The 12,153-nt window shown below is 40.3% G+C and overlaps 1 protein-coding gene across 2 annotated transcripts in view; it reads right to left on the bottom strand.

The window, feature by feature from the left end:
• ERBB4 (erb-b2 receptor tyrosine kinase 4) overlaps window positions 1–12,153 on the bottom strand; it is a 1,312,942-nt gene that overhangs the window by 632,952 nt on the left and 667,837 nt on the right. For both annotated transcript variants that reach the window (XM_082261897.1, XM_082261896.1), the window contains exon 3: window positions 11,357–11,543. In XM_082261897.1, coding sequence (XP_082118023.1) covers window positions 11,357–11,543 — 187 coding nt within the window. The remainder of the gene's footprint in view (window positions 1–11,356; window positions 11,544–12,153) is intronic.

Consider the following 12,153-nt stretch of genomic DNA (forward strand, 5'->3'; position numbering starts at 1 on the left):
AGTCACCATACTACCCGCAGAAACCACCTCATGTGGTAGACAATTCCACAATCTTGTAGCCCTAACAGTAAAGAACCCCCCACGTTGCCTGAGGTTAAAACGCTTCTCCTCTAATCGCATTGTATGTCCTCGAGTCCTCATGCAATTCCTTCGAATGAACAGCTTTTCTTCTAAGCTGAGATCCCCATTAAGATATTTATAAATTGCTATCATGTCCCCTCTCAGACGTCTTTTCTCCAGGGAAAATAAATCGAGCGATTGCAGCCGCTCTTCATAGGTAAGGTCCTCCAACCCCCTAATCAGTTTAGTTGCCCTTCTCTGGACTTTCTCCAGCTCCAACACATCCCTCCTGAGGACTGGCGACCAGAACTGGACAGAATACTCCAGATGCGGTCGGACCAGAGTTTTATAAAGTGGAAGGATTATAGTCTTATCTCTGGAATACATCCCTTTCTTTATGCATGCTAATATTCTGTTGGCTTTGGAAGCTGCCGCTTGGCATTGCATGCTGTTGCCTAATCTATCATCAACTAAGACTCCCAGATCTTTCTCCATTTTTGATTCCCCCAAGGGTTCCCCTCCTAACGTGTATTGTGTTTTTATGTTTTTGGTCCCCAAGTGCAAAACCTTACACTTCTCCACATTAAACCTCATTTGCCATGTCGTTGCCCACTCCGTAATTTTGTCCAGGTCATTCTGTAGGATATCTGCTTCATGCTGTGCAGTTATTGCCCTGGCCAATTTTGTGTCATCTGCAAAAACTGATAACGAACTACTGATCCCTTCCTCAATGCTGTTTATGAATAAATTGAACAAGGTTGGTCCCAGGACTGAGCCCTGGGGCACCCCGCTTACTACCTCAGACCAGTCTGAGTATGCGCTGTTTATTACTACCCTTTATTACTACCCTTTACTAAAGGCAGCTAGACTGTGCACTCTGCAAGTGCAGTTGATCCAGATTCAGTAAATGAGCAGAAGCGATGCTGGCTTTCATTGTCCAATCACGTGCAAGCAAATATTCTGTTTTTTTTTTTTCCTTGCATGTGATCGGCTATTCTTTGCAAAGTGAAGAATTACCTTGTTTACTAAGCTCTTGAGCAACTGCATTTGCAGGGTGCACAGTCTATTTGCCTTTAGTAAACCAACCCCTATGAGTTAGACTATTTCTTCTGCACCGCATTTGAGAACACATTTGGGTGGATTTACTAAAGGCAAATAAATGGTGCACTGTGCAAGTGCAGTTGCTCCAGAGCTTAGTAAATGAGGTAAAGCTTCACTGTGCAAAGAATACCCAATCACACGTAGGTTAAAAAAAAACAGCATCTTACACCTGATTGGATGATGGATATCAGCAGAGCTTCTCTTTATTTACTAAGCTCTCTACAGCATCTGCACTTGCAAAGGACACAGTTTTTTGCCTTTAGTAAATCAACCCTACTGACAGGAGGGGGGAGTAAAGTAAGCATTGTGATGACTCATTACTATGCTGCTGCTCATTCACTGTCCAATCAGTAGACTGGAGATGTGTCTTTGACCAAGCTACACTGTCTGGTTAGGGGTGTCTGAATCACTGCACTGTCTGGACAGAATTACAAATTCCTTAGTGGGTAAAACAGTCCCATTTGTATATTTCCATATATGCATTGGGTTAATTGTGTGGAGTCTATCTTTGATTTTAAGATACAACTTTGTGTCTTTATGTTATCCACCATTTTAAACATAAGAGAACTGCTCTCAGAAAAGAATATTTTTGCAATATATTTTAGTTTTAAAAATATAATAATTTTAGTTTTGCAAAGCACTGCAAATCAAACAGAATCACACATTTTTATTGTTAAAAAAGAACAGTTTTACCGTGGTTTTTACCCTGACATTTGTCCCCCTGCACTATACACATCCCATTGACACTTCATGCAACACAACACACTGTTGCACAAGGCACAGCGACCTGTTAAGGGTGCTGCTAAAAACGCAAGCTGCATCATTTTTTTGCAGCCATTTAATTTTGAATTTGTAGTCTAATGCAGCATGCCACAACATGCTTCAATGCACAAATGTACATGATGTAAATGGGCTCAGGGTAACATTTGCAATGCAAGTTTGTGTTCATTTTCTGTGTTCTTTTTTTTTTATATATTTCATTTGAACCAATAAATGTTACATTTCTTACTTTTAAACCCAACTTTAAAATAAATATCCTTATAAAATGCACCAATTTTGCTGAAATAAATTAACTTTGAAATGACATTTAAAAAGGTTATGCTGTGTACTAATACATAGAAAATATTACATCATATTATACATCATATTACTAAAACAAAGCTGGTCACTGGGATCCTAGAGAAATACATTTTTATAAAATTCAACCCCTGCTTATTTGCATTAGGACTTTTAAATGCTTATAAAAGTAATCTAAAGTACCATACATTGCTCTTTAAATGAGCAATGCAGCCATTTAATAATGACTTTGCTGCTGGCCTGTGGACATTGTACCAAGTCACACCATTAGCAAAGTTCTCAATAACCAGCTTAGGTGTACTTAAACAGCGCCTTACTAATGCGAGGCCACCAGGTTTACTAACATACAGAATATGGGATGCAGTTCAAGCAGGATGTTCCATGACTGGGGTATTGCCCATTCCGCTGCTGCCATGGTGCCCCCTTTGAAAACCCAACACCTCCCTTATATACTTTACCCCCCAAAGCAATAAATAAACCCCACCCCTTTGTTTGGGTTTAAAATGGTCATAGCAGTCTTTTATTAAACAACAACCGTAATTAACAATCATTTTCAGTTTTTATAACATAACATTCACATAACATAACCTAACAGCCTGATGTAACTATCTGCCTTCCACCAGGTCTTAGGATTTTGAAGGCACCCCTTGAATATTCAACCGGCTGTATCTGACACCCACTCACATTTCCACGTCCCCAGCTGCAACTAAACCGACTTGGGGACAATTGTTAATCAATACTCCAGCTGATACAGCCAACCAATCCAAAACACATCACTTCTGACACTTAACAGGGCAGGTACACCCATACTGAAGATGGGACCAACCCATCGTTCTCCAAAGAACGTAACCATCCCCTGCCTTCAAAACTCTGCCTGCTGCTATGACAACCAATTACCCATTCCCTAATACTAACCGAGCCCCCAATACCAACTGGGCTGCACTTAGGGCGGGCGGGAGGGAGAATCCTTCTCCTGCGCTGACCTTCTGCAACTGATGCCAGAAGCACCACCTACCCCCCAAAGAGGCCACCGGGACCACTCCCTGTCCCACCCTGCCCCACCCAACCCTGCACCAATAAGGTACGCCCTAAAACATAAAAATTAAGGTAATTCCTTATATGCTCTGGCCTAACTTGCCAAACCCAGTCATGTAAGCCCTCCGCCTAGGCTACGCCTGCGTCTACAGGCCTTAGCTTTATTAAACAGAAATGATCAAGCTGGTAAGACAGTTTAACTTTCATAACATGAAATCTGCCTTTTCTTAAAAAATAAAAATGGAAAGAATGTATAATCTTTTCAATGTTTTTTAGATGTAAAACATATCTGCTTGATGTAAATATAGGTACAGTATATGGGTTTAAAATCTTGATTCTTTATAAAGTTTCTTAGGGCTTACTCCTAGAAAATAGTGTACTCTTTTCTCAATGGTTTTTAAGTTAATCTAATGTCAAAACCTTTTTCAAAATGTTGGGGTGGCGAAGGATTAGAACCCCTGTCAGATTTGTATTGCCACCTCTGGAGAAATTCACACTCTCTCTTTTTGTCTTGATGACAATTGTCAACCGGACTGAAAATGTCAAAAAGGAGATTTTACTTCCTCTGATTCCCTTTCAACTTCCTGTTGTGTCCTGAGGCAGGAAGGGAAATCTCCGGCACTGGATACAGATGGAAATTAAACTGATATGTTCTTTTAATCACTCAACCCAAAATTTAAAAAAAATTGGATTTAGCATTTTGGAACTTGTGTATTTTCATTTTAGAAGTCAATTTGAGAAACCCCATCATATATTTGTGATGTGTTCTCAATCACACAGCATACCTAAAAATATATTTTCTTACCTTTTAGTTGTTTATTTGGAACACTAATATACACAGGATTGTAAACTATTCTGAACCATATCAGAGGGACAAAGGAGGGCAGTTTCCCCTCAAAAATCAACAATGCAGAATCCAAACCTCAAGATCTTTAATACTTTGTTAGGACAGAAAGTTGAAATCTAGTTTACAACTGATAATGAGATCTGAAAACACAGTACAGACTGTGTTAATTATGGTACATGTAACTCCACAGTCTCCTACTTAATATTCCATGGCGGAAACTAGGTAGCTCAAGATACAACACTGGATATCTAAGCAGCCAATTGCTTTGTCAAGTAGGGGGCAGAGGAAGAGTCCATAGCACCCTTTAAAATTGGACCAGAAAAAATTGGTGGATTCATCTGACTTCTACTCCTCACTCTCTATAGCAAATGGAGAAGCAGTGGAGCCAAGCCTAGGTACGTATAAGCCGTACATAGGTCCATTGTTTAAGTTAAATTGACACTAAACCACCCCAAAAATATATATAAACCTTCCTGATTACATGTATTACCTATCTGTGCAATTCATTTTTAATATAAATGCTTCCTCTAATAAAAAGTACCTAGTGTTCCTGCCATTACTGGGGCCTCCTCCTTCCTGGTGGCAGCAATCCGCTGGCTCATACAGCCTCTGCAGTTTTGTTACCACAGAGTGCATTCTCCCACTTACTAAAAAAAGTAAACTATTTATTACTACTGTATCCTCTTGAAGATCACCTTTTCTGGCACCTTTTGTTTGCACATTTAAATCAGAATTTTATTGCTAGAAAATTACTTATAACCCCCCAAACATTATATATATATATATATATATATATATATATATATATATATATATATATATATATGGTATTTTTTTATAGACTTTAATGAATTAAAAACAAAACAAAGCACAATATATATCCAATTCTTTTTTTTTTTTTTAGGGGGGGGGGTAAAATATGAAAGGTAATGTTACATCAAATAAATGGATACCTAACATGTCATGCTTTAACCACTTGCCGACCGCCGCACGACTATATACTGCGGTGGTCAGCCCCTCACCGGCAGAGTGACGTATCGGTACGTCACTAGCCTGGGAGGGTCTGGGGAGCGAGCGCGCGCCGCCTGGTCACGCATCCCCCCGCGCGTGTGACCAGCGGACCCGATGTCCGCCGGTCACTCTGCGATCGTCGGGGGAGAGGGAGAAAGGCAGGCAGCTTGTGTAAACAAGCTGCCTGTCAGTTCTCCCTGTGTAGAGACACTGATCATACGGATCTACTATGTAGAACCGTTGATCAGTGTAACTACACCTCAAGCCACAGCCAATCACAGTTAGAATCACGCCCCTAGGGACACACACAGCCCCTCCCTCTCAAATAAAGTTAATCCCTTCACTGCCAGTGTATTTTTACAGTAACAGTGCATATATATAGCACTGATTACTGTAGAAATGTCACTGGTAACCCCAAAAGTGTCAAAAATATCAGTCAAGGGTCCGATCTGTCCGCCACAATGTCGCAGTACCGCAAAAAAGATCGCAGATCGCCGCCATTACGCGTAAAAAAAAAAAAACAACAAAAATGACAAAAATCTTTCCCTTTGTTAGTAAACGTGATAACTTTTGCGCAAACCAATCAAAATACGCTTTTTGCGAATTTTTTTACCAAACATATGTAGCATAAAACAAATTGGCCGAAAATGTTAAAAAATTTTGATTTTAAATATTTTTTTTTTGGGAATTTCATATAAAAAAAAATGTGAAAAATATTGTTATTTTTGCAAAATTGACGCTCTTTTTTTGTTTATAGCGCGTGATCAAAAAATCGCACAGGTGATCAAATACCACCAAAAGAAAGCTCTGTTTGTGAGAAAAAAAGGACGTCAAATTCGTTTAGGTACAGCGTCGCACGACCGCGCAATTGTCCGTTAAAGTCACGCAGTGCCGAATCACAAAATACCCCCTGGTCAGGAAGGGGGTAAAATCTTCCGGGGCTTAAGTGGTTAAAACTGTGCACACTTGTGGAATGGCGCCAAACTACAGTACTTAAAAATCTCCATAGGTGACACTTTAAATGTTTTTATAGGTTATCTGTTTAAAGTTACAAAGGAGGTCTAGCACTAGAATTATCTCTCGCTAACATTTGCGGTGATACCTCACATGCTTGGTGCGAACACCATTTACACTGTTTTTTTTTTCTTATTTATTTTATTTTGTATTTTTACACTGTCCCTTTCATTTTTTTTTTTATCACTTTTATTCCTTTTACAAGGAATGTAAACATTTCTTGCAATAGAAATAAGAATTATAGGTCCTCTTTAGGGTCAAAAAGATACCAAATCTGTCCTTTACCTTTAAAAGCAAAAGATAAAAAAAAAAAGAATATGTTGTTCTTTAGCTTTAACAAAAATGTTTACTTCCACCCTGGACTGGTTGCTCTGGTCCTCCAAGGAAATTTATTGTATCTATGACACACCCAGCCACGCCGTTTGATCGTTTCTTGGGTGCGCTGATGAAAACAGTGGGCCCGAGAAACATCAACGAGCGGCAGAAGGGGGGGGGGGGGATGAAAGCATTACAGGGGCTCAAGAGCCTCATCCTCCCAGCACAACCTGAGTTGGCGGCAGAGTTAAAACACAGCGAATGACGTCACGTGCCATCACTTTAGATAATCCAAGCCCTGCTGCATTCCAGGCCATTCAGAATGGAGCAAACTGCCAGTAAGGCAGGTATGGTAAGGTAAGGTAAGGTAAGGTATGTGCTTTACCCACTAGGCAGATCAGATGCTTGACTTGAAAAAGAAAAAAAATGTACAGACGCCCTGTGCATATACACATGTGGCTGTTTGAGCGTCTTACCTACCTATACCAGGGCAGAAATCTGGGTTAGGTGTCAAATTAAAGTGGCTCTAAAGGCAGAAAGCTTCTATTTCAAATCATTATATGCATTAAGATAAAAAAAACCTTGTGTGTGTAGCAGCCCCCCCCCCCCCCCAATACTTACCTAGAACCAATCTCCATCCAGAGATGTTGCACGAGAGCCTCGGTTGTCCAGGACTCTCCCTCCTGATTGGCTGAGACACAGCAGCAGGCGCCATTGGCTCCCACTCTAAGTCAGTGAGCCAATCGGGAGAGAGAGGGGCCGGGGCAGAGCAGAGCGCGGCTCCATATTTGAATGGACAAACAGAGCAGCAGCTTGGCTCATGTGGCCCCATAGAAAATTGCTTGCTGTAAGTGGCACTCGGCAGGAGGGAGGGGCCAGGAGGGCCGGCGAGGGACCCAAGAAGAGGAGGATCGGGGCTGCTCTGTGCAAAACATTACACAGAGCAGGAAAGTAGAACATTTTTGTTATTTTGAGACTGTAATGTCACTTTAAGTTAAACTTTGCAAAAATTACTCTAATAATGTGATCACAGCAAATCCACTATATTTTTCCTTTAACAGAATAATTCAAAACATACTTTGAGGACTTCCAATGCTATCTATAGTATGTACCAATAGTAACATTTTAGGGCTTATTTTACAACACAAGCTATGCACTGCACCATACAGCAACCAATAGCTTTTAATAGTACGCAGTATTATTAATCAGCATGCTTTAGGCATAAATCCAACAGCCCCAGAGTACTAAAGGACGATGGGACACGCAATTCTATTTTAAAACAAAACTATTGGATTGATGGCTTCAGTCTCTGTGGAAACTCCCATTAGACTCTGATGTTGAAAAATGTAGACCAGAACAGAAGCATGCACAGTTTGTCGATAGACATTGCTTTAATCCTTAAATATATATAGTATGCCTGAGGGGATGTTAAAGATAGCTGAAGTTTTGCTTTCAATTAGCATCACCACTAAAAGAAAACAGTCGCAATGAAAATATGGAAACCCAGGAGTGTAAATTGGTAAACTATATTATTTAAACTATACACAGTATGGGCAAATAAAAACATATATAGTACAAAACATTTTTTATTAAAGTGCATCTAAATCCACACTTTAGGTTTTGGATAGAGCAGAGAACAATTAAAACCTCTCTCTTGGGTTTATTATTGTTGTATGTGTCCCAATAAGGGGATTTTCCTTAAAGTGGAGTCCCACCCATTTTAGTAACTTTAGATGTATGTAATCCCCTTTAAAACTACTTTTACCAATGGAAACTTTTTTTTTTTTGCTAGGTAATACCTTTTTTTTCTTCTTTATTCATCCTCTCCTCACTTCCGGGTCCAGCCGCCGATCGGCGATTACGTAATTCGGCGATTCGCAAGGGCTGCTGGGATGTATCTCATGGGATGAAATCTCGCATTATTACAGAGGTGTCCTGAGCTGTATTGTATGTATTGGATTGAGTCTGTGCTCTGCCCTGCCTCTGCCCTGCCTCTGCCCTGCCTCCGCCCCGCCTCCTCTCAGTGACTTCTACAGGATATAATGCTTTCAGTCCTTGCTCACTGAGTGGAGGCGCGGCGAAGCACGGACTCAATCCAATACATCCGAGTACAGCTCACAGAGAGGAGGCGGGGCGGAGGCAGGGCGGAGGCGGGGCGAAGCACGGCCTCAATCCAATACATACAGTACAGCTCAGGACTCCTGTGTAATAATGCGAGATTTCATCCCATGAGATACATCCCAGCAGCCCTTGCGAATCGCCGAATGACGTAATTGCCGATCGGCGGCCGGACCCGGAAGTGAGGAGAGGATGAATAAATAAGAAAAAAAGGTATTTCCTAGCAAAAAAAAAGTTTCCATTGGTAAAAGTAGTTTTAAAGGGGATTACATACATCTATGTACTCCAAGTTATTAAAATGGGTGGAACTCCACTTTAACTTCCTGTCCTGCAGACATAACAAGAAGTAAGAAAGTGAGAGGAATTCTGTCAGAAGTTAGGGGACTCCTTTTTTAGTTGTCACCACAACAAGCATCCCAAAGGGAATATTTACCCTTTTTGCCTATTTCAGTAAAAATTAAAAAGTATAGCTTCCCCCCACACACACACTTTTACTGAACTTTTTGGGTTCAGGTCAAACATGAGTTCAATTAAAACCCAGCCTGTGTACAGTTCAACAAACGACTGAATAAACTAGCCATATTTGTGCATCCAAACTCCTGGCTGATGTTTGTAGATGGAAATGTGTCAATTTGCAGCGTTAGCACTATTGCCTCAAAATGACAGATCCCCAAGCCGGCTGATGGTTGCAATCAGGCTGTGTTCTTGGATGCTGTCATTACCTAAATATGGGCTAGACCATATTTAGTCAATGACATTACCCAGGATCCCCAGCTGGTTTGTTGCAATACAACAGGTTACCAGGGATCTGTCATTTGGCGGCGGGAATGTGACAGGCAAACATCATCAGGTGGCTGATTATACTACAATGCTGGATGACGTGATTGACATCAGATTTACATCACAAGACATTATTTCCTTTTTTTCTTAAATAAAGAACTTTTTCTACTGAAGTTTACAGTTCAGTGTATTATCAAACAGTGCTACCAGCATTGAATTTCAACTTATGTAATAGTGCTGCAAAATCTAAAAGGCATTCCTTAAAAGCAGAATCTCACACACCAAAAATAATGATTTCTTTTGTACAAGGTAAGTCAAACAGTATTTAAAAAGAAGGAAAAAATCAAAGATAAAACCACATGCATAACATTCAGGCTTTTGCTTCACTTAGAGTTGCCACTTCATCGCTTTAAACCCGAAAACATATTAATTACACAGGTTCTGTTGCCGATCATGTTGGTAAATAAACTCACATAGTGCCTTATCTGCATTAAATTAGCCTTAGAACCTGTGTAATTAATATGTGTTCAGATTTAAAGGGATGAGGTGGCAACCCTGGCTTTACTCCACCCAATGGGATGGTGGCGTTGATTTACTAAAACTAGAGAGCGCAAAATCTGGTGTGGCTGTACATGATAGCCAGTCAGCACCTAACTTCACCTTGTTTACTTAAGCTTCGACAGAATAACCTGGAAGGTGATTGGTTTTTATGCAGAGTTGCACCAGATTTATGCACTCTTCAGTTTTAGTAAATCAACCCCGGTGACATTTACAAGCAGAGCGTGAACTCTCAGTTACAAAATGGTCATAATGCACCTTAGTTCTAAAGGTGTCTTTCAGTACTTGATTTATGTAATGTTTCTTCCAATAAGTAGGGAGGAAAGTCCAGCAAGAAGACAAAACACTCCAAATAGTAATACATCTCAGATGCAAATTGAAAGTAAAAGTAAAAAAACAAAAACAAATTTTGAGTTGCCCCAGAAAAGTAATCTTCAAACGGGGACACTGGGGGCCTGGGGGTCCCCAAGTAAATCCCCTATTATGCAGGGATTTCCTCTCCCTTCTTTTTGGCTATAGAACAGAAAGTGAAGGGAAATCTAAGTAATGGGACACAGATGGAAAAAATATGACAGGGGGTTATAACTCTCCCCTGTTCTATCCCAAATGATTAAAAAAAAAATCCTATAATTCTACTTTAATCAATGACCAATTCCGCCAAATTGAAAGTGACTAATAGTCCCCAAACTTTATGAATAAAGCCGGCACACGAAAAGGCTTCTGCCAAGTAAAATTCTTTATTCAGGCATGGATAGCCGTGACAACATCACAAATACTGACGCGTTTCGGCTTTACGCCTTCCTCATAGCATGTACATGTACAATAAAATCTTATATAATGTGAAAATAGCCCCCAAACTACCTAGTTTGAACATAGCTATGTCCCAAGTGAGTCAGGTTGGAAGACTGTAGGCCTGTGTAACCTTTAAGCCTGCATGTAATAATAGCAAGAGAGTCTAAGGGAGGGGTATTAATGTCTGGGGCCATAAGATGCAGACACTGGGGGACTTCAGCAGTGCACCAGTGTAAAATATGGGATGTCCGTAAGGCTAAGTAGTCTAAACTGAAGCCTAGTAGGCCCAAGCCTCCAAATAGCTATATGAGTATTTGACCTGGATTTTTTAGCAATGATTTAAAATGACTTGTTCAAATTAGCTTTGAAAAAAAGAAAAACTGGAAGCTGATTTTTATGCAGAGCTGCACCAAATTTTGCACTCTCCAGTTTTAGTAAATCAACCCCACTGTTATATATACTATTATCTAGTCTGGTTGTAACCGAGGTATCAGAAATTTGCCTCTGAGCATGGTTACAGAATAACTAACACAAATCAAGTGTTTCAAATCTTGCAAATTTCATGATGATAACAAGTATTAACCAGTGCATGTTGTGCTGAAAGTCTCAAATATTTTATTTTATGCATAAAGAATACAAGCAACTTACCTGTCAAGTTTCTCAGTCCAAGCTCACGAAGTCCATATTTCCCATCCTTTAAGTAGTTCAGGAAGATGAACAGTGCATAACGATCCTCATATAGCTTGGTTCCCCGAATGATGCGCAGGTTTTCAAGTGGGAGATATTCAAACTGGTTAAGAGCCACAAGGACATATCCTGTCACTTCACGGATGGACTGCAAGAACAAAAGAAATGTGAGTGAACTGACTGTCCTGCACTCCACTTTTTCACAGCTCTAAATGTTTTTTTTTTTCTTATAGAAAACTGTGGAACTGTAAATAAATGAATACTTAAGTTTATTAAAATCCTTAGGTACTCCTAAGATGCCAGAATATGTAGACAGGACCCCATTAACACCTACACTATATTGTCAAGGTATTGGGACACCTGCCTTTACACGCACATGAACTTTAAGGGCATCCCAGTTTTAGTCCGTAGGGTTCAATATTGGGTTTGCCCACCCAATATTGAGTGTGTTTATGGGAATGTTTGGCCATCCTTTCAGAAGCGCAATTTTTTGAGGTCAGTCACTAATGTGGATGAGACGGCCTAGCTCGCAGTCTCCACTCTAATTCATCCCGAAGGTTGAGGTCAGGACTTTGTGCAGGCTAGTCAAGTTCCTTCACCCCAAATTCACTCATCCATGTCTTTATGGATCTTGCTTTGTGCACTGGTGCACAGTCACGTTGGAACAGGAAGGGGTCATCCCCAAACTGTTACCACAAAGTGTAGAGCAGGAAATTGTCCAAAATGTTGTGGTATGCTGACGTCTTAAGAGTTCCCTT

This window comes from Pelophylax lessonae, assembly GCF_965119305.1.
Source record: "Pelophylax lessonae genome assembly, chromosome: 6".
NCBI classification, from domain to species: Eukaryota; Metazoa; Chordata; class Amphibia; order Anura; family Ranidae; genus Pelophylax; species Pelophylax lessonae.